The sequence below is a fragment of the Rhinopithecus bieti genome, unplaced genomic scaffold (genome assembly GCF_001698545.2).
Source record: "Rhinopithecus bieti isolate Rb0 unplaced genomic scaffold, ASM169854v2 scaffold_26881, whole genome shotgun sequence".
In the NCBI taxonomy this organism is placed as follows: domain Eukaryota; kingdom Metazoa; phylum Chordata; class Mammalia; order Primates; family Cercopithecidae; genus Rhinopithecus; species Rhinopithecus bieti.
In genome coordinates this window covers 17,705-41,477 of record NW_016811887.1, presented here as the reverse complement: position 1 = coordinate 41,477, position 23,773 = coordinate 17,705, and the positions used below count along the sequence as shown (strand labels likewise).

Genomic DNA, 23,773 nt, shown 5'->3' with positions numbered 1-23,773 from the left:
GAGCCACCGCGCCCGGCCTGAAGGAAATATTTCTAAAGAGAATTTGCCAGATTAAAAAAAATTTTTAACTATATTATCACTGTTTAACAGATTCTTCAGTTTCTGTAATACATTTTAGAATTGCCATTTAGTGTGTGTGCTAAAGTTTTCTGAGTAGAAAGCAGCTTTCTGAAAAGATTAAATATATGTACTCAGGTTTTCAAGTCTACAAATGGAATTGAAAATGTGGAGTAATTGAAAACCAAAACCTTTGACCCTTGCAATTGTCACATGTAATTCTGAACCAGGAGTTTTGTTTTATTTTATTTTTTAATTTTAATTTTAATTTTTTTGGAAACTGGATTATGAGAGTGGCAAATTTTTGTATTTTTGGGCAAGACGGGTTTCACCATTTTGCGAGGCTGGTCTCAAACTCCTGGCCTCAAGCCATCCGCCTGCCTGGGCCTTCCAAAGTGCTGGAATTACAGGCATGAGCCACTGTGCCTGGCCACACAAAAGCAATATGACATTTTATTGCTCATAAGTAAAAATGTTTTCACTTTTTCAATTACAAATAACTGAAAATGATTTAATTTTAAAGAGCCCATAGATTGGTCTGCCTTTGTGGTAAATCTAATGTATTTCAGTGCACTTAGTAGATCATAATTATCAAAGTTGTTGGTACACACACTAACGTGTTTTTTCTCCATTGTATTAAATGACTTTGTCCTGGTATTTTTGTATTTTGCACAAAGAAATAGTCCCTTCTTTTCAGAGGGTGATTGTCACAGAATTTTAAGCAACTGCATTTGTGTATTTAATTTTGGTGATTCTACACTTTCAGTTTTTACCCTTTATATAAATACACAAAACACTTTTGAAATGTTTCATAAATCTGGAAATCTTATTGGAATCGCACATGATCATCAACTTGGGAACAAAACCTCCAAGTCAGTTTTTGTTCTGGTACATCAGGAAAGTGCAAGTCTGTTGAAAGGGTCTGTTTTTGTTTTATAAATTACTGCTTTCCTATTCTAGGAAATTGAACTTGAATGTGGAACCCAGCTTTGTCTTCTGTTTCCCCCCGATGAAAGTATTGACTTGTATCAGGTCATTCATAAAATGCGTCACAAGAGAAGAATGCATTCTCAGCCCAGATCACGAGGACGTCCATCCCGTCGAGAACCAGTCCGGGATGTGGGAAGGTTAGAAACGTTCTTTGGACTGATAATAGGCACATGTATCAGAATAACATGATGGAGGAATATGATTCGTCAAAAGTTTGTCCTGCGGTAAAGAAGAAAGAGAAAATCCTCAAATCAAGCTGCATGGACTAGTTTGTGGCTTCATTGAGGATTTCACATGGTCACCTTGGTCTCAGTCATTTTTCAAGAGGAAAATGGGGATCTTTCCTTATTCTGAAAAAAGTATAACCAGTGATAACCAGTTTAGATTAGATAGTACTCTGATAATACAATGTATACAATTGAAATGAGGTAGGCATTTGTTGCTAAGAACAGGCTAGAAAGGAGGAAGAGGAGGAAGTCTTTATTTGCAAAATTGTTAATATTTTTTAAAAGCCTTTTCTTTCAGGTATGTCTCTGGATAAGCCTTATCAGATATGGGACTTTTATAAAGGATCACTAATATTTTTTCAGAAGATGACGCCTCATTTAGAGGATAAAATATTTTAAGTTATTTTGATACTCAAGAGGAGCATTATTGGGACTATTTCAGATTTTATCACCGTGATGTGTTAATCCTATTGCCAAATATTCTCTAACATGTACCCAGTGAATTCACACATCTTGCTGAGCTTCTGAAAACAATAGGTTCTTTCCAAAGGGGATCAAGTGGCCCTGGGAGACCCGGCAACAAACCAAAAAGAAGGGCTGTTGCTGTGTCTGTTTACAACTTTTCCAGATGCTGGCAGTACCTGTGGACTTAAAGTGTTTTTTAGAGGATCGCCATGGTTATTGATCACTACTTTATGAACTAAACAGCATTTTCCAGAAAAAGGGGGTTTAACTTGTTACAGAATTGGAGAAGTCTTTGCAAAGGACTGATTTAAGCCCTTCTACCCAACACCTTCCCCTGTGTAGATTTGCATACAGCTAAATCTAAAATATTCTGCTAAAGACTATTGGATGTATGGTTGATGGGATGAAACCTTTGGTTAAATTTCCTTTTGGTGGAAACATCCTGTGGTAGGTACAGATAATCCAACAAGAGTCCCCATTTCTTTGAGCTTAAAAAGGACACTGTCGAGTAGGTAGGAGGAAACCTGGCAGAGCCCCTTATTTTTGGCCTAAAAGGACTGAGCACCAAGATGTCTTTTGAAGTTTTAAACTAAGAGGTTTCCAGTGCAATACAGTATATACAAGTGAAGTTTTTACCTCAGTTTTGCAATGGACTGCAAACTATACTTATTACACCACTACACCTTCTCTCAAGCCTGCCAGGGCCTCCATTTATGTATGTGGCTTACAGCTTAAAGTCAGTAGTTGGACTACTATATGAACTGTTACTATCATGTTTTATACCGGTCGTAAATGCACTCCCCAAACTACAGGAAAGCGGTATGTTTATTTTTTAAACCAGCTTTTAATTTTCTTAGTATTATTTATTGTAGATGCAACTGTTTTTATTCTGTTGGGGGGGCTTGGGATTATTGCACTTAACTTTGCAGTTTGAATGAACTGTGTTGAAAAAGTTAATGAAAGTAGTTGGTATTCAGACAAATAGCTGAAAACTAGTGAATGCCAGGTTGTTATCAAGTTTTTATTTGACATTAAGGGTAAAAGATTTATTTTCTAAATATTTTGGACTTTTTTTTTTGTTTAACTTTTATTAGCTGCAAAGTAAATTGAAGTGTATTTAATGATGTGTTAAGTAAACCCAATTTATGAAAGACAGTAGAGAACAGCCCTTTGTAGTCAGTAAAATTTCAGCTTCTAAAGAATATATTTTGAACTAGTTTTATGAACTCTGTTAAAATTCTGACCCATTACTTGCCAATTTATAAAAGCCAGTTTTATTTCAAGGCATTGTCTCTGGAAAAAAAAATTCCCTTAATTCTTAAATGTCATTAAATGTAGAAAGAAAAACTAAATGTTATTAAGGAATATTAAGAGAATTAGTTTTTTAAACTATTAGATTTTAAAAAACCTTTCCTGTAAAGTGCTTTTAATAAAGTATCAAATTTTCTGTATGATCAATGTAAAAACCATAATTTCTGTGCAAAAGCAGAGGAAAAATAAATTCTTAATTTTGTTTAGACCTTAACCTAAAATGACATAAGTTTTAAATATATAGATTTTAGAGTTACATATTGTACAATGATGATAGGTTTTCTAATTTTATTTTCAACTGAATGGAGACTTTATTTGGGAAAATGTTTTAATTGTTAAACTGGTATTTAGTTTGAGAATGGCTCTGTTTACTTTTGTTTAGACTACTAAAATGTGATTTACATGTTTTGATTGGATTAGTCTGCAATTTTCTCATCATAGCATGAGATGGCAGAGAATATCTACTTCCAGCAGTACATTTAAGGTTTGGTTTATAGGAATTAATTTGAGAATCAAAATGCAGGAATTTTAAAACTAAAAATTAATATGTTAAAGTAAATAATGGGTTATGTTTTGTACTTATCTCTGTCAGAAACTCTTACTTTACTATTTGTTCTCCCAGCAGTTTTTGGTTTAATTTCTAATGTGTCTAATTTGTGTAGGCGTCGACCAGAAGATTATGATATTCATAACAGCAGAAAGAAACCAAGGATTGACTATCCCCCTGAGTTTCACCAGAGACCAGGTTAATATTTTATAATCCTGCAGATATTTGATTTCAAATTATTGGAAAAAAAAATTAAAAAATTAAAAACAACCCTCACAATCCTGCAGTTTTAAAAGTGAAAAAAATTCAGGACCTGACTATTTAAATCTTGGGAAATTTTAGTAGTTCTCATTAGTGTAATTCTTCCTTTTTTGTCCAGTCTATTCCAGTGTAACTCATCATATGCTATTACCTGAAATTGCCAATTTTGCAAAAATGGAAACTTACCTGCACATGTGTTTAAGATTAAATGTAGTTATGAAAAGCAATTACCTTATATTCTATCAGGCTTTTTAATAAAAATCTTTATGTCTTTGGAGAGGAATGGGAAATATTTGGTACGTAATCTCTAAATGTAGCTTTTCAATTAATCTATCCCTTACTGGAGTTTGAGATAGCAAACTATATTCAAGAAGGGATATCATGTATTTAGAACAGAGTCAGTGATACACTTGTGAAACTTAGGCAGTTAGGAGATTGATGTTGGTGATCGTTATAGCACTATTATGGAACAGGTGGCTTGATTAGCCTCATTCTTCCAAAATAGGATATCCTGTTGTAGAAAGTGAAAATAGTTTTTCCCCAGTAACATGACCACTCATATGTTTCTACATTTTAATTTGTTGGGTCCTTACTAAAAGAAGCAGGGGAAGGAATATTTTCTAATCACCATCGATTTTCATTTTCAGTGTATACATCTTCATTTTGCAACTTTTGCAATTTTTTTCCCTCCCCTTAAGTTAACATTTTAAAAGCTTATCTGGTTTACTTGGTAAGGCCTACATATACCCAAGGTGGAAAGTAAACATTTAAGGAAGTCCTGTCATACTGTGCTCAAGGTAGTTCCTCTGCCCTTACCTTCTCTGTGATGCAGAATGAAGAAATTTTCTGATTAGCAAGATTTGGACTGTGAACGTAGAAGATACGTATATGAAAGCTTCTCTAGCAGTTTACAATTCTGTGATATAATTAGTTATTTCCTAGATTATCATGTAATCTGAGAAGAAAATTTGAAAATGGGATAATACAATAGTAGCATCACTTAAAGTACATATTTCATGGAAAGAATTGAAACGAGTGGTAAGGAAGGTTTAATTATAATGCCATAATAGAAAAATATAAATTTGATTTACTAAAATGCTTGATGTTTGAACAGGGTATTTAAAGGATCCACGATACCAGGAAGTAGACAGGTAAGTCGGGTTCACTCTTGCCTAGCTTTGAATTACATTCTTGGAACTAGTTTATGAATTACCTGAATTTAGTTTCACAAATCTTATTCCCAACAGACGATTTTCAGGAGTTCGCCGAGATGTGTTTTTAAATGGGGTAAGCATTTCATTTTATCTATTTAATGTAGATAAAATCAGGCTCTGATTTATTTTGCAGTTCTGTGATAATTTTTAATTATATTGACATTATCATCTTTCATTTTAGTCCTACAATGATTATGTGAGGGAATTTCATAACATGGGACCACCACCACCTTGGCAAGGAATGGTTTGTATTATTCTATTTTTATAAGTTACATAACTTCATTTGCCGTTCTAATATTTCAGGTGCTTACTCAGAATATGATTGTTACAGTTGCTCATTAAAGAGACTTAAACTGGCTGGGCGCCGTGGCTCACACCTGCAATCCTAGCACTTTGGGAGGCTGAGGCGGGCAGATGACCTGAGGTCAAGAGTTCGAGACCAGCCTGGCCAACACGGTGAAACCTCGTCTCTACTAAAAATACAAAAACTATTAGCTGGGTGTGGTGGCGCATGCCCATAGTCCCAGCTATTCAGGGAGGCTGAGGCAGGAGAATTGCTTGCAATCCAGGAGGCAGAGGTTATAGTGAGCCGAGATAGCGCCACTGCACTCCAGCCTGGGCAACAGAGGGAGACTCCATCTCAAAAAGACTTAAAATACAGATTTTTGGTGATAAATAATTGTATACTGTCTTTCAAACTAAAGACCAAAAGCTCATTTGTGTTAATAGTACAGGTTTCAGAACTGTAATAGCATATTATGGTAGTGATTAGTAGTGCAAAGTCTGCTTGGGTTCAGATGTATTTCTTTTTCTTCCCATCTCTGTGACCTTGGGTAAATTTCTTAATACAACTCTTAGTTTTCCTCATCTGTAAAATTCTATAGTTGGCTTATCAAATGTAATATTTAGTACTTACTCTGTGGAAGGCACTGTGCTTGTTCTGATTATGTCATGGTGAATGAAATTGACATCATGATTGTCCTGGTATAGCTTAACATTTAATGTATTAGTGTCATTCTCATTGTCAAGAAGATAAATTTACAAAGTGCATGTTAAGTTTAGCATAGTGCCTGATCTAATACTCAATAAATTTTCTGTGTAAAATAAGATTAATTAAACCCTGATTATTCCTGCTTTTTAACTATTTCCTTTAAGAAAACTTGTCTTCTTAGAGTATATTTTAAGATATTGAAGATAGCTGGTGCATTAATTTTCAAGAAATAAAAACCTGGAAGTTTAGCTTCTACTGTTTTCTTACATTTTAATTTATCTCTTTATTTTAAATGCTATATGTTATATGGCCTCTTCATCTGACTTTTGTGTCTGTTTAAGGTATACAGTTTTATACTATTGTATGCAGATGATTATGAGACTTTCCCTTTATATTCTGGGAAATTTTAAAAATTTAATATATTATCTTGATAGTAACTATGAAAATAATCTTTAATTTACCTTCTATTCATTTTTAATGGCATTTAAAAGGTAATTTGCTCCTGACCCCCCCCCCCTTTTTTTTTTTAAAGAGACAGGGTCTCATTTAAAGAGACAGGGTCTCCCAGGCTGGAATGCAGTGGTGTGATCATAGCTCTGTGCAGTCTTGAACTCATAGGCGCGCACAAGTGGTCCTGCTGCCTCAGTTTCCTGAGTAGGTGGGACTACAGCACATGCCACTGTGCCTGGCTAATTTTTTTATAGAGACAGGATCTCACTCTGTTACCCAGGTTAGTCTCCAACTCCTGGCTTAAGGGATTCTTTTCCCTCAGCCTCCCAAAGCATTGGGATATGGGCATGAGCCACCACACCGGGCCTGTTGAAGTTTTTAAGAGTAGATACATACAAAGTGGTTAACCAGTTTACCAGTTGTAGAACTAGGATGCCTGATGCCGTATGTCTGCTTCACCACTTTAACAGTAGTGTGACTATAAGCAGGTTACTTAACTGCTTGTTGCCTCGGTTTTCCCTTTTGTAAACTGGGAACAATAGTATCTATCTCATAAGGTTGTGAGAATTAAATGAGACTAGTAAAGTGCTTAGAACAATGCCTGGCTCACAGTAGGCACCATGTAAGGGTTTTCTATTTCCCTTAGTATTTATATGATAGGAGTAGAAAAGTATAAACATGTTATATCTTAGAAGATGTGTAAATTTTCAACAAACAAAAAGGATATTTTGAAACACCTTAATGCCATCAAAGTAAATGTCTAGTACAGATTCACTTGTTTGGGATTGGCATTTTGGATGAAGGTTTCTAAGAATGGCTTGTTTACAAGGGTATTTGGTAGATTCTTAATGGGAATGATTTTCCTTTTTTAGCCCCCTTACCCAGGAATGGAACAACCTCCACACCATCCTTACTATCAGCACCATGCTCCACCTCCTCAAGCTCATCCCCCTTACTCAGGACATCATCCAGTACCACATGAAGCAAGATACAGAGATAAACGAGTAGTAAGTGCACAAGGAGGCAAAGGTGTGAGGGAACTACTTAGAATTCTGTAGGTAATTTAAATATGGGGAGACCACAGTATGGTGAATGACAGACCATTGCATATTCTTAAACTGCAGACTATTTTGGAGTAATTCCTAGTTTGTTTTTTATTAAAAATGCCTGATTATGCCCCTTTGGATTATGTAGGTAGAATATATTTCTTTTACTGATCAGATCACAAACTGCTTAAGGCAAACGCCTACAAATAGAACTCCTTTTAGGTAGTACCTAGGCTATGTTCTTTCCATATTGAGACCTTAATTATGCTGTGTAATTAATATTAATAGGTATTTTCAACTTTTTTTGTATTTTGATTCAATTTTATAGGATAGATGGTGTATATTAAGTTAGCTGGTAAGCTGTAATCTCATTTAGTCATTTGTTTTTATTTTTACCATATGTTAAAGCTAGTAACTAATGAATTGTTTTACCTCTGGTTATTGTGATGTTAACCGGATGTTACCATATGTAGCAGGTATGTCCTTTATTCATTGATTCTGTTAATTATTTGATAAGATTGATGTGAAAGCTTTTTTTGATGGCTTCAAAACAGGACCAATGAAAAAAAGACTCTAGTTTGAGTTGTCTGGGTTTTTAACTAGTGGGGCTGAGTTTATTAAATGCTTTTTTTCCCCCTAATAGTACTTTTATTTTAAAAGTGGAATCTGTCTTCTGGCAGGTGTTGGAAGCATAATTCATATGCATATAAGATTGATAGCCTTAGAAAGGTAGTTTTGTTGTTAAACTAAGTAGGATATGCAAGTTAGAATTTTTTTTTCCACTCCCTACTTACGGTGATGAGTGTGTATGGGGCCAAATAAAGATACTTTTGTTTTCCAGCTTAAGATGACGAGTGGGCCTATTTGTGAGAATCAGAGTAGCTTTCTGGCCTTTGAGACATTTTTATGTGTTGTCAGTAATTTCCTTATCCTCATAAAGATAGTAATTTTCTCTAAATCAAGTCATATGACCTTTAACGTGTAAAATAATTTGAGGGTACTAGTTAACTAATTCACAAACTTTTAATTAGTAGTTTATTTTCAGTTAGGCATACAAGAAAGAAATACACAGTCTGTCTATATGAAATCTTAGTTGACTAGATGGGTTATGGTGTCTTAAAAATTCTCTTAACTGATCACATGGCTTTTAAAATAGGAAGTCTAAGATTTTTGTTTGTTTGTTTGTTTTCCTGAACTGTATTTATCCTTTTTAACAAGTTCTATTTTATGGATCTTTATGTAGTGATGTTTTGGTTAGTATACATATTCTCTGCTTATATAATCACATATATAAAAGGTAATGTAGGATTGTGTTTTCGAATCCTATTTCGGCTAAATTTTGAGAAAACACCAAAATCAGTAAGACGAGCTGAGAACTAAGAGTAGAAAGTTTAAAGTAGAGCAGAGGCCAAGTTTAGGAGCAGCCACAACTTTTCTTGCACATCACTTAGTTGTAACAATTTAGTTTGAAAGAAAATCTGGAACATAATACTCTGTTTGTAAAATTGAAGTTGGTAGAATTGAAGGAAAAATGTCGAGCTAGCCTGTGCCAGAAAAACATTGATGACATTTAGCATAATTGGCAGTATATATGGATAATAGTTGAAGGTCATCACTAGTTAATTTCTTTGGCCTAAATCTTATTGAAAGGATCCGATGAAAAAGTCATTAAAGTTAAGTAGAAAACTGCATTTGAGTAATCTGTTGTAGATGTCTAATGAGACATCATCCTTTTTCTAAACCATGTCAGCATATTAACCTTCTGTGGATTAATTTATTATTGCATTTCTTTAGATTGTTCTCTCCACCAATTATAATATAGAGACTTTTTTCTTTTTTTGTATTTTAAAATTGTTTATATAATTTTTTTTTCAAATCAGGGATCCACTTACACTATTTGCATTTTTGACGTACCTAACACATTTCTTCCCTTTTCTAGCATGATTATGATATGAGGGTGGATGATTTCCTTCGTCGCACACAAGCTGTTGTCAGTGGCCGGAGAAGTAGACCCCGTGAAAGAGATCGGGAACGAGAGCGAGACCGCCCTAGAGATAACAGACGAGACAGAGAGCGAGATAGAGGACGTGATAGAGAAAGAGAAAGAGAGCGATTATGTGATCGAGACAGAGACCGAGGGGAGAGAGGTCGATATAGAAGATAATGGGCTTTGGAAGCACTGATTGTTTAAAGATACAAAAAATCTTGTATTTTTTTTTGTGTGTGTTTACAAGTAGTAAATTTATTTTCAGCTGTCTACCTATAAAGTTCATTGTGTAGAAGGATTTATTATGACCCCCTTTGTTCCAAGCATGCAGTATCATAAGAACTGGAAAACTCAAATCCGCCAAAATCCACAGTTGACAGTTGAATTGACACTTTTATTGGGGCAGAATGGAACAGTCCAAGAATGTAGATATTGATTCTTTCTCCATAAATGTTCTTATAGTGTGTTCATCCTAGAGTTATTTTTCTGTTTGTTTTTTTCTTTTTGGATCTTGATTGATAACTGCCATGATATTTTGCTTTGATGTGTTTCTACATGTAGTTGCACACGGTTCAGTAAAAATAATGCTGCTATCAAGTATGCAAATGTTGAAGTATGATGGTTTGACTGTATGGCAGTGTTGTAGCAGCCTCTTGTTTTTTTCCCATTGCCTCTTTTTTAAAAAACTTATAAAGTCACTTTTATTTTCCTCAGTCTTCAATGATGAGAGCAATATTAAGAAGACATTGCTATCTAATTTTAATCTTTTAAATGAAAATTCCTATGTTCAGTAGCGTGGTTGATGCTATTGTTTAGCCTTCCCCTCCAAATTGTATTCATTGGCTTGGAATGTTCACAACTTGCGTGCGTGGCAGCGGAAGACGATTCCCATATTCTACATTGCTACTGTTTTGTATAAAATAAATTGGTAAAGATTGATGGTTATCTTTTGTATTTTTTTATCCAGTTACTAGTTTGTTTTATTATGCAATAATAGACATAAAAATGCTTTTTGTTTAGGAATTTTAGGAACCCCATTTGCCTTTTTTGAGGCACATTTTAGCAGAAATGATTGACCTAGGCCTGTTGTATTAAAAACTTCCTTCTATTTCTAACATAAGATACCAGAGTTATGTTAATAGTTTGGTTAAGTACACACCTGATAATATTTTTGAGTCTACTCAGATCACAGAATCGTTTATTTAGTTTTTCTATTTGTTGTTTTAGTCTTCTGTAAGTGAACTACTTTGTACGTGCTTTCTACTTTACTTCATAAATAGACTTTTAACCCTCTTATATTCTGTATTTTAAGTTAACTGTCCAGCTCTCCCAGTGGTAACCAGCTTCAACACAGAAATGGAGCCGCTCAAGAAAACAATCTATGAAATAATTTTTTGAATCTTAATTTGAGTTATACCTGGAGTTTTGGCGTTTGGAATTTGGCCTTTATAAACATTAGGAATATTTGAATGTTTGACTAATTTTTTTATAGTATCAGATTTGCACTGTTTTATATTTATATTGACCTGAAAAGAACACAGGCACTTTACTCTTAAAGGATATTTAAAACTATAGTTTTACTGCATTCATATTCATACCAGCATGTAGTATCTTCCCTGCATTCACACTAGTTTTATTTACAGTGACAAAACTAAAGCCTAAGGATTTGTTTTAAATCTGCATTGTGGTAGCGAGGAAAAAATACTTTAAAGGAAACCTGTGTTCTAGTTTTGTCATTGTCTTTAATTAAACCTGTTGGTGATATACATTAAGTCACTTCATTGGCATTTTGTTTGTGTTCATCAGTAAGCTAGTCAGGATGATATCTACAGTTTTTTAAGAATTTCTGTAACCAGTTACACAAAACTGGTAGGTAATATTAAAGGTATTTTCCTGAAATAATAGTAATAAATACTGAGCACTTTGTATGCAATAGACAGTTTGTGCTTTTATATACAGACTCATTTAAATGGGCTCAAGAGAGGCTAGTAAACTTGCCCAAGATCAGAAAGGTAGTAATTGATGGGCCAAGATTTTATACATGTTTTTATTTGGTGTTTCTAAAGCCACCTCATCACTTTTGAAAAAATAGCATATAAATTAATATGCGTCATTGAGATGGAGTCTCTCGCCCAGGCTAGAGGGCAGTGGCACGATCTCGGCTCACTGCAACCTCCGCCTCCCAGGTTCAAGCAGTTCTCCTGCCTCAGACTCCCAAATGGTTGAGACTACAGGCGCTCACCACCACACCTGGCTATTTTTGTAGTTTTAGTAGAGACAGAGTTCCACCATGTTGGCCAGGCTCGACTCGAACTCAACCTCAAGTGACCCACCCACCTCAACCTCCCAAAGTGTTGAGATTACAGGTGTGAGCCACTGCACCTGGCCTGAGATTTTTAAACATTAAGTTTCCTTCAGGCTTAATTTGCAGCAGAAGATTTTTCTAAAGTGCCATCCAATTAGGTGTTAAGTTATGCTTTGTATGTTGAGTGTTAAAGAGCTTAGTATTGAGTCAATCTATTTTAAAAAGCCATCAAGTTTTTACCAAGTATCTGGTGTTACTCTAACAGTTATGTTGGCTCATGTAATCATCACTGTTATCCTTTCCTGATTTTTTTTTTAAATAAACTTACAGGAACATTGTATAAAAAATGGAAGATACAGGAGAGTATATAAAAATCAGAATTTTTTAAATAATCATACACATTTATGACAGCTTTTGTCACCATGGGAGACATGGTTTCTTTCATGTACTATACAGTGCTGTGATTCTAAAAATCTCCATTAGTATGATGTATTCAGGTGAAAAACAGAAAATTCAGTCATTCAGAGTTTAGAAATCCAGTCAAGGATTTTATTAGCTGGAGTAATAGTTGAAAGGAGTAACAATTCAAGCATGTAATTTTTGGATTTCATTCCCCCATAATGGCTTTTTATCAAGCACGGTCTAATTTTTTAGAAAATGGCCGTTATCTCCAAGCTTCCGTTATCTATGTAGTTTCAGTGGCAGGAGAGACCGTTTTCCTCCCAGTGTCCATGTCAATTCCCGCGAAGGACTGAACAGCCATGTTGGTTCTGGAGCAAGCCGTAAACCAATCTGTATTTCCAGGGAAATGGGGTCCTTTGACTCCCAGCATGGGAAGCAAGAGAGGCAAATGATATGGTCACCTCTGTGAGGATTACATCAGGAAGGAGTTTCCAAAACACATGGACAGAGAAAATGTAGCAGATGTCCATTAAATCAGGATCTCATACAAGTTGTAACACCTGAATGTTCTCACTTTTCAGAGTATTGGCCTCTTGCCCGTAGATATCTCTACAGTATTCTGCTGTAGAATGCTGTGGTCTTTCTGAAGGTCACATACATCCTGTCTTGTTATAATGTTAAACATTGAGTCCTCAGGCATGTCAGGGGTATGGAATTGAAAGGAAGAAGGAACTGTTGCCAGCACTTAACTGACCAAGCTAGAGTTCCCTGACCCAATGTAAAGGTGACTGTGACACACATGGATAATTTTATCCTGATGTTTTAAGATTTTGTTACTTGGATAGGAAACATTCCAAATGCAGTTTGAAACATACTAACATTGAAGCACATAGAAAAGAACTAGCTCAAGTTTAGTCCCCAAGTTCCTTATAGTAGGAATAGGAATCCTTAGAGTATAAGCAGTCCATGCATAGTATTCTGTTATCTATCATGTGGATCATTTAATCTCTAATTTTTTGGGGTGGGGATTCTCTTGTGTCTAAATCTTACACTTTTTCTTTCCTTTTCAGTTTCTTCCGTGTCAAATATAGATTATTGACTATTAAATACTAATCAATATATTAAATACTAATATCTTAAATACTATTGACTGTCTTAAACATAGACTCTTGACTTAAATATTTTCACTTGTAACCCTCATACTAGAGATTTGAAAGATAGTAAAAAAATAATAGCTCTGAAAAGCTAAGGAATATACAACATAAAAAAATGTCAGGCTGGGTGCAGTGGCTCACGCCTGTAATCCCAACACTTTGGGAGGCTGAGGTGAGTGGATCACCTGAGGTCAGGCATTCAAGACCAGCCTGGCCAACATGGTGACACCACTCCTCTACTAAAAATACAAAAATTAACGAGGCATGGTGGTGCATGCCTGTAATCCCACCTACTCGTGAGGCTGAGGCAGGAAAATAGCTTGAATCCAGGAGGCAGATGTTGCAGTGAGCCAAAATTGTGCCATTGCCCTCCAGCCTGGGCGACAAAGAGTCGTCTTAAAAAAAAAAAAAAGTTACGGCAACAAAAATATGCATTGGGAAGAGTAGAAATCTGGAATAATTCTATATGATCTGTGTTGTTGCTAGCTTAAAATAGTGTATTACAACTATAACATGTTTTATGTAAGCCCATGGTAACCACAAAGCAAAAAATTACAGCAGATAACGATAAAGGACAAAGCTTATTAGCACTACAGAAAATTACCATATCACAAAGGTAAACGAGAGGAAGAAATGAACAAAGAATCTACAAAACAAGAAAACAATTTTAAAATGGCAAAATAAGTCCTTACCTATCAGTAATAACCTTGACTGTAAATGAATTAAATTATCCAATAAACAGAGTGATTGAATGGATTAAAAAACAATATAACTATGGGCTGCCTAAAAGACCCACTTCAGCTTCCAGAACACACAAAAGTTGAAAGTAGAATGGAAAAATATATTCCGTACAAATAGTAACCAAAAGAGAGCAGGTGTGGCATAATATACAATAGATAAAAGAAACTTCAAGGTAAAAACTGTTACAAAAACAAAGATGGTCATTAATGATAAAGTGGCCAATTCATCAAGATGACATAAGAATTGTATATGCACCCAACAACAGAGCACCTAAATAGATACTGGCCAGGCGCGAAGGCTCATTCCTGTAATCTCAACACTTTGGGAGGCCGAGGCGGGCAGATCACCTGAGGTGAGGAGTTCGAGACCAGCCTGACCAACATGGCAAAACCCCATCTCTACTAAAAACACAAAAATTAGCTGGGCGTGGTGGTGGGCACCTATAACTACTCAGGAGGCTAAGACAGGAGAATCTCTTAAATAACCCGGGAGGCGGAGGTTGCAGTGAGCTGAGATCACACCATTGCACTCCAGCCTGGGCAACAGTGAGACTCCATCTCAAAATAATTTAATGTACGTGAAGAAAAAAAATAGCAATACTATAATATTCGGTGATCTTAGTACCCTGCATTAAACACTGAATAGCTCAACTAAACGGAAAATTAAGCAAATACTGGATTTGAAGTGCAGTCTACACCAAATGAACCTAATAGACATATAGAACTTACAATCCAAGAGCAGCAGAGTATACATTTCCAGTGCACATACCACATTTTACCTCAAAAGCTAGAAAAGAACTAAAGCCAAAGTTAGCAAAAGGAGGAAAATAATACAAATCAGTAAAATAGAGAACAGAAACAACACAGAAAAAATAAAAGCCAAAAAGTAATCTTTGAAAAAATAAGATCAGCAAAACACTAGCTAGACTATGACAAAAAGAGGGCAGACTCAACTAAATAAAACATGAAAATGGAGACATTACACCAGATGCCTCAGAAGTAAAGTATTATGAGGGCCTATTATAAGTATATGCAACAGGCCAGACGTGGTGGCGGGCGCCTGTAGTCCCAGCTCCTTGGGAGGCTGAGGCGGGAGAATGGTGTGAACCCGGGAGGTGGAGCTTGCAGTGAGCCGAGATCGTGCCACTCCAGCCTGGGGACAGAGGGAGACTCTGTCTCAAAATAAATAAAATAAATAAATAATAAATGCAACAAATTGGATAATCTAGAAAAAAATGATAAATTCCTAGAAAAATATAACCTACCAAGAAGGAGTTAGGAAGAAGTAGAAAACTTGAACCAATCCTTAACAAATCAGTTGGAGAAGTCATTAAAACCCTTCCAACCAAGAATAGCCCAGGACCAGAAGGTTTCATGGCCAAATTATACCAAATGTTCAAAAAAGAATTTTTATCGATACTTCTTAAACTGTCAAAAAATAGAAATAGAGAAGATACTTCCAAACATTTTATGGCATCAGAATCCCCTTCATATCCAAGGCAGACAAAGACACTGTAAGAAAAGATAGCTATAGGACAATATTTCTAATGAATATTTATACAAAATTCTTTAATAAAATATTAGCAAACAACTAAACCACACATCAAAAAGAACGTACATCATGAGCAAGTGAGGTTTAACCCTGGCATGCAGGACTGGTTTATCATATACAAACCAATGTGACACATGAATTATCAGAAGGAAAGTTTAAAAACCGCATGTTCCTTTCAAATGATGCAGGAAAAGAAGTTAACAAAGTTCTGCATCTTTCTCAATAAAGACTTTCAGGTATAGAAGTAAAGTTTCTCAAAATAATAAAAGTCATTTATAAAAAACACACACAGATAATATATCAGTGGAGAATGGCTGAAAGTTTTTCCAGTAAGATCTGGTATAAGGTGAGGATTCTCACTCTAATCACTTCTATTAAACATTGTACTTGAAATATTAGCAAGAGCAATTAAATAAGTGAAAAAAATAAAAGACATCTAAATCAGAGGTAAAACTATCCCTATTTGCAGATGATATGATCCTATACGTTGAAAATGCTTAAAGATGCTTAAAAAACACTGTTGGAGTAAATCAGAAAACTTGCAGGATACCAAATCAACATAGAAACAAAAGTAACATTTCTATAGACAAATAATCACCTAGCTAAAAAAGGAATCAAGAAAACAACCCCATTTATAATAGCACACACAAAAACAAAAGAATACATTTAACCAAGAAGGTAAAAGATTTGTACAAGGAAAACTACAAAATACAGATGAAAGAAATTGTAGACACAAATAAATGGAATGATATATCTTATTTATTGATGGGATTAATATTTTTTAAATGTCCATACTACCCAGAGCAACACATGGATTCAACACTATCTGTACCAAAAGTTTAATGGGGTTTTTTTACAGAAATAGAAACAAAAATTCTAAAATTTTTGTGGAACCTCACATATACATATAGACAGATGCACACACAAACTGAACAGCTAAAGAAATACTGAGAAAGATAAAAGTTGGGGACATCATGCTTCCTGATTTAAACTTACGTTACAAAGGTGTAATAAACAGAATTATACTGGTAAAAAACAAACATGGACTAATGGAAGACAACAGAGAGCACAGAAATAAATGCGACATATATGGTCAACTAAATTTTGAGCAGGGCACCAAGTGGACACAAAGGGGAAAATATAGTCTCCAATAAACAGTGCTGGGAAAACTGTATTTCCACCTGCAAAAGAATGAAAATGAACTCTTATCTCACACTATACATGTGAGATACACAACAAAAATCAACTCAAAATGAATAAAACATCTAAATGTAAGACCTGAAGCCATAAAACTCCTAGAGGAAAACATAAGGGAAAATCTCTTCAACATTGGTGTTGGCAGTGATTTTTTGGATATCATACTAATAGTTCAGATTACAAAAGCAAAATATATAAATGGGATTACATCAAATTAAAATGCTTCTTCACAGCAAAGGAAACAATCAACAAAATAAAAACGCAGCCTACAGACTGGGAAAAATATTTGCAAATTACATATCTGATAAGGGATTAATACTCCAAATTTGTAAAGAACTCTTACAAATCAATACCAAAAAAAAACATGAATAACCCTATTAAAAAATGGAGAAAGGACCCAACCAGAAATTTCTCTAAAGGAAACAAAAGTAACCAATAGGCATATTAAAAATTGCTCAACATCACTAATCATCAGGGAAATACAAATGAAACCACTATGAGATATCATCTCATATCCATAAGAATAGATGTTATCAAAAAGACAAGAAACAAAAAATGCTGGTGAGAGTGTGGAGAAAATAGTGAACCCTAGTTCGCTATTGGTAAGAGTGCAGAATGGTGCAATCATTATGAAAAACAGTACAGAGGTTCCTAAAGAAATTAAAAATAGAATTACCATATGACCCAGCAATCTCTCTTATGGGTATAAAACAAAAAATGAAAATCACCACTTTGTAAAGATAGCTGCATTCCCATGTTCATTGCAACAGTTTTCACAATAGCCAAGATATGGAAACAACTTGTGTCCATTGACTGATGAGTAGATTTAAAAATGTGTGTGTGTATATATATATATTTATATATATATATGTATGTATTTGTATGTGTGTGTGTGTGTAATATTATTCAGCCTCAAAAAGACAGAAATGTTAACATTTGCCACCACATGGATGGACAGAGAGGACTTCATGCTAAGATAAATAAGCCAGAGATAGAAACAAAAATATTGCATCATTTCCTTTACATGTGGAATATATATTTTTAAAGAGATCTCAGATACACAGAGAACAAAACAGTAGTCGCCACCAACAGGGGTGGTGGGCGGTGAGAGGAAATGGGAAGATGTAGGTCAAAGAATACAAATTAGCCAACATGTAGAATGAGCAACTTTAGAGATCTAATGTATAAGATGAGGACTGTAGTTAATAAAATTGTATTAAGGACTTTTATTAAGTAGATTTTAGCAGCTCTTGTCACACCAATAATCAACAATATGAGATACTGTATAACAATCTATAACATCAAAAACAAAGAATAAAAGGACAAGCTTCCTGACATCGCTTCAAATCTTGCTTTCTCCAACTTGGTAACAACAGCTAATATTGCTAATGATTGCCATTATACTGCTATTACCTTTCTCTGTGCCTTCCTTCTCCGCCTCCTCTTTTTCCCTCCTTGCCAACATAATCACTTTCCCTTTATAAGCATGAAGAAATCTTTCAAGAATAGGAGTTAATTGGTTAGAAATTCTACCAATCCTACCTCAACCTTTTTACCTTGTGAAAGTTACCGTATACAGCCTAAGCAACTTTCAGTCAAAATGAACATTGAGTCTTAACACTTGAATAAGATCTCACTTTTATATTGCTGCCAATAAGAACATAGACAAAAATAATATCTTAGATCATATAGTACATAAAGAATGCTGCCTTTCTGCTTATATCTTAAAAGTATGATATTAAGTTAGAATATGTTGACTCATGTGTTTCTTCATAAGGAATATCATCCTATATGCTGATAGAACTGATACAAGTGGTAGAAATTATTTGGTCTTTATTATACATGCACTGTACATTTTTCTATGCTTCTCTATCAAGCAGTTATGATATAGCAAGACCCATGTTCCCTAAGCGAGCTTTACTGAGGTGTACTATAGTCTGGGCATAAGGCAGAAAACTCTTTGATAGGGTAAACCACCATTGTATTCTCTAAGATGTGAAACTTTGGGATCTTAAGTAAGAATTGGTTTAAAAAAGAATTACTAGAATAAAAGAAAGTTTTAAAAAAGTGGAACAAAACTAGAATAAAAGAAAGTAAATCCTGCCAGAGCCACCACGGCCAGCGACATGTTCAAAGTAACTCAGAGGTCCATGAGGCCAACCAGCCTACACTTGCTCACCTTCAAAGTCTATGCAGCACCAAAAAAGGACTCATCTCCCCAAAATCCTGTGAAGGTTGATGAGCTTTCACTGTACTCAGTTCCTGAGGGTCAATCGAAATGTGTAGAAGAGTCAAGGAGCCAGCTTGAAGAAGACATCTTACAGTTCCAACGCTATTGTGAGACATATACAAATTTGTGTCAGGAAACATACTCCCAAACTAAGCCCAAGATGCAAAGTTTGGTTCAGTGGCGGTTAGACAGCTATGAATATCTCCAAAATGCACCTCTTGGATTTTTTCCAAGACTTGGTGTTATTGGTTTTGCTGGCCTTAATGGACTCTTTTTGGCTAGAGGTTCAAAAATAAAGAAGCTAGTGTGTCCACCTGGTTTCACGGGATTAGCTGCCTCCATCTGTTATCCACAACAAGCCATCGTGTTTGCCAAGGTCAGTGGGGAGAGATTATATGACTGGGGTTTACGGGGATATATAGTAACAGAAGATTTGTGGAAGGAGAACTTTTAAAAGCCAGGAAATGTGAAGAATTCACCTGGAACTAAGTAGAGAACTCCATGCTCTACCCACTTTAATCAGTTAAAGGTAAACACTGGAAACTCCATACAATAAATCACTATTTCTACAGAAAAATGGAGGATAAGTCAGTATTGAATGTATTAAAATGGCTTTCTTCTTCAGGAAAAAAATATGTATATAATTAAAACCCAAGTTAAAGAAAGAAAGAAAGTAAATGTTAGTTTTGTCTGCAAATATAGTTGAAGTCGTATACTTATATTGTTGAGGAATGGTTTCTTTTAAGCTAAAATACAAGTGAAAAGCCTCAACCTTTCCAATAAAATTTTAGCATTTCCACTTGTTCATCTGATCCATACGTTGACTTTATACCAATCCACAGGATATCCGTTCTCTAGGATTTTGGTTGAGAATGCAATGTTAATCTATTAGAAGACCAGTTTCTATAAAATGAGGAATAATATCTAAAGTGTCTGGCACAAATTAGTTAATAGTATTAGTAATATAAACAAAACAGCAATAATGACAAGAGTCAATATTACTCTGGATCACTATGTACCAGAGATATTTCAAGTGTTTTATTATATTAACTATTTTTTTCCACACACACAACACAATATGAGGTTGGCCTATTATTGTATGAGTAGGCATAGTCATATCTATCAACATTCTTTTTTTTTTTTTTTTTTTTAAGACAGGGTCTCCAACTGTTGCCCAGGCTGGGATACAGTGGCATGATTATGACTCACTGCAGCCTTGATCTCGTGGGCTGAAGTGATTTTCCTGCCATAGGCTCCCGTGTAGCTGGGACCACAGGCATGTACCACCATACCCAGCTGACTTTTAAACATTTTTTTTCTAGAAACAAGGGCTCATGTTTTTGACCATGATGATCTCAAATTCCTGGGCTCAAGCCTGCCTCCTGTCTCCCCCTCCCAAAGTGCTGGAATTATACATGTAAGCCATTGCGTCTTGCCTCTGTGAACACTCTAGTTTTCTGTCACTTGTTGCCTGAATTCTTGCAAGAACATTCTTACAAAAGTTCCCCTTAGAGTGATTCCCCTTTCTATAGTCCTGCCCCTCTACAATCAACCCAGTTACTAAACCTTGAGATTTTTTTTAAAAAAAGGAAATCTGATAATATCCTTTTTTTGTTTAACTCTTTTTCACTGTCTTCCGCATGCGCTTAACATATGTTCAAACTCCTATAATTATCTGGCTCTATACTACCTCACCAGCATCATCTGCTTCATTACTCAGCCTCTTCCTACAGAACTAAACTTAGGGTCTCTGGGAACTGTCCTTACTTTTCTACCTGCTTTTCTTTATGTTTCTTCCTCTCCCTCTCATCCCTTCACCTGTCCCTCCACCTTGTTTAGGGCTCACGTTAATTATTAATGACTCAGAGATACTTTCTGTAATCTCTAAATGCTTCGTTAGCATTGTAGTCTCTCCTTAAGATGACACTTTTCATGCAGTTTTTATTACTTATATTTTATCTTTCACAGTAGAAGATAAGATGTATAGGGTGCAGAAGCCATGTCTACTTCGTTTCTTTGCAAATCTGGCACTTCTGGTATATTTTAGTCACTATATTCTTTAAATGAATAATTGATTCTTATGTGTTGAATAATAAGACCTTAAGTTAATTGACTGTATTCTCAAAGTCTCCCAGGTATCTCAGGTTATTCTGTAATAGTAACGAAATTCACATACTTATGATGGTACAGAAAACAAATATACCAGTTTCTAACTGGCAGATCACTTTCCTCACTTTCCATATCTGTCTCACTATGAGACAAACACTCTGAACGAAGAATACAGTCATTCCCCGTGAAAATGCAAAGCAAACAGAATAAAACATCTAGGAATAGGTTTACCTTAGACAGGGGTTTGACAGGTTTGAAGTAGGGTCCTACAACAAATTCAAAATTAGGTAAGAGTGGGCGAGGAAATTCCAAACACCAATAGTTTTGAATGAGCCACATTTCAGCTTTTCCCATGATCTCAGATAGTAGTAGTGCATTTTACTGAAGCGGGGGAGGGGGAAGGCAAAAGAAATAAAATTGTCATGTGAATATGCCAGGTAATTTTCTAAAATCATTTGAAATAGCATAGCCAAAATTGTTTATGTTTTGCTAAAGCAAATATAAATGTGCATATTATACATAATTTATATATTTTATAGATGTTGTTCATACATATGTAATAAAGTGGGTAGACTCTAATGTCACATTAGTATATACAAAATCATGAATGATTATTAAAACAAGTCACTGTAGAATTAAACATAGATTTGTTTTCTCTCTAATATACAAAAGTAACCGTTATAAATTTAAAAACTCTTTGTATTCCACCATCACTTAATCCTACCATAGCCATAGCCATGTTTTTCAAGAATATTCCATCTAGTTTCTACAATTTAGAAAGTGACATGCAAATGCCATTGGTCCCCGTGGCGATATTTTTAATAGCTCAGCCAGCAGCTCTCCAGAGGAACCAATGGCATTTGCATGAATGACATCAGATCTTGATTATTGTAGGTTTGTCATAAGTTTCTTTTTCAAAACTACATCTTTGAAGAACTCCTCAGTGTAACCAGAATATTCCCAAAGAAGTTCTTGCATTAGTGAAAAATATGTTCAAAATATATGTTTTGGAAGTTCATGTATCCATTTAGTAATATGTTGTGTGAGAAAAACCCTGCAAAATAATCTTTAATTACAGATGTAGAATAAAGCTCAAATTTAGTAACGGATGTTATGTTGAGGTAAACAAGAATAGAAGCTAACAATGTTAGAACAGTCACCTCATGACCTCTCTGCGTCAGTTTTCCAGGATTGTCTTTACATTCATCCAATGACTATATTCTGTGGGCCACACCAGCACATTTCCACAACTCCCAGAGCTAGAGTAATAGCTCAGCTGTATCAGTAGAAGAGCTGAAGTCCATTTCATAGCCATCTTGATAAAACACAATGCCTCTTTTTAAATTGTTGTTCCCTCTGCCATTCTGACGTTTTGTTTTTATGCAAGGATGAATTAATCCGGAAGTTAAAATATAACTCTTACCCCTTGAAGTAAATACATTATATAAGTAGTCTGAACATGTCAATGGCAAATAGAAAAACAAAACGTAGACGACCCGGTGTTTACACAAATGTATTTAATGTCTCTTTTATGTTTTTAAGTACTTTCATCCAGCTAAGATCAATGATTTTGCATGAACAAGTCATCGCATTTGTGTAATATAATTTAGAATACTACCAAAAGTAGTGGCAATAGAGTCTCTTTTGTCTTCAGTCTCCTTGACACAGAACTAGAGATAAAATAATTATATGGATGAATCAGCATTTTTTAGAGTATTTTATAAAACACTTTAGTCATGACTTTTGACATATAATTCACATGCTATGCAATTCACCAATCTAATATATGTATATTAGTCTGTTCTCATGCTGCTAGTAAAGACATATCCAAGACTGGGTAGTTTATAAAGGAAAGAGATTTAATTGACTCAGTTCCACATGGCTGGGGAGGCCTCACAACCATGGCAACAGGCAAGACAGAGAGCTTGTGCAGGGGAACTCCCATTTATAAAACCATCATATTTCATGTGACTTATTCACTACCACAAGAACAGTATGGAGGAAACGACCCCCATGATTCAATTAGCTCCACCTGGCCCCACCCTTGAAATGTGAGGATTATTACAATTCAAGGTGAGATTTGGGTGGAGACATAGCCAAGCCATATCAGTGTACAATTAAATGTTTCATTGTATATTAACGGACTTATAAAATCAGAAAATAATTTTAGAACAGGTTCATCTCCCAAAAAGAAGAACTTTACCATTTGCTGTCAGCCCCCACCCTGTGCAATTTCTGCATCTCTAGAGTCCTAGGCAACCACACACTAATCTACTATCTGTCTCTATGGGTTTTCCTTTTCTGGATATTTCATATTAATGAGACCATACAATATGTGGTCTTTTGTGGTTGGCTTTCACTTTTCATAATATTTTAAAGATTCATTCATGTTATTTAAATACCAATATTTCATTCATGTTTATTTCCAAATAACGTGTAGTATGGATATACCACATTTTGTTTATTATTTATCAGTTAATGGACATTTGAGTTTTTTCCAATTTTTGGCTATCATGAATAATGTTATTTATTAATGTT

General features: G+C 35.0%; 2 protein-coding genes across 2 annotated transcripts in view; both read left to right on the top strand.

Moving 5' to 3' along the window:
• Positions 1-10,491, top strand: part of YTHDC1 (YTH N6-methyladenosine RNA binding protein C1) — a 38,076-nt gene extending 27,585 nt beyond the window's left edge. The window contains exons 12-18 of the mRNA XM_017895260.1: positions 1,018-1,184; positions 3,713-3,795; positions 4,973-5,009; positions 5,106-5,145; positions 5,254-5,316; positions 7,386-7,520; positions 9,499-10,491. Of these exons, the coding sequence (XP_017750749.1) occupies positions 1,018-1,184; positions 3,713-3,795; positions 4,973-5,009; positions 5,106-5,145; positions 5,254-5,316; positions 7,386-7,520; positions 9,499-9,723 (750 nt within the window). The 3' untranslated portion in view covers positions 9,724-10,491. The remainder of the gene's footprint in view (positions 1-1,017; positions 1,185-3,712; positions 3,796-4,972; positions 5,010-5,105; positions 5,146-5,253; positions 5,317-7,385; positions 7,521-9,498) is intronic.
• An 8,531-nt stretch (positions 10,492-19,022) lies between these two features.
• On the top strand, positions 19,023-19,642 carry LOC108544220 (MICOS complex subunit MIC26-like). The gene has a single exon (XM_017895259.1). The coding sequence runs from the start codon at positions 19,023-19,025 to the stop codon at positions 19,578-19,580; it is 558 nt and encodes a 185-aa protein (XP_017750748.1). The 3' UTR covers positions 19,581-19,642.
• Positions 19,643-23,773: the final 4,131 nt, after the last annotated feature.

Bases quoted from the DNA above. Each gene is read 5' to 3' on its own strand.
- LOC108544220 (XM_017895259.1), top strand. From the start codon at position 19,023: ATGTTCAAAGTAACTCAGAGGTCCATGAGGCCAACCAGCCTACACTTG.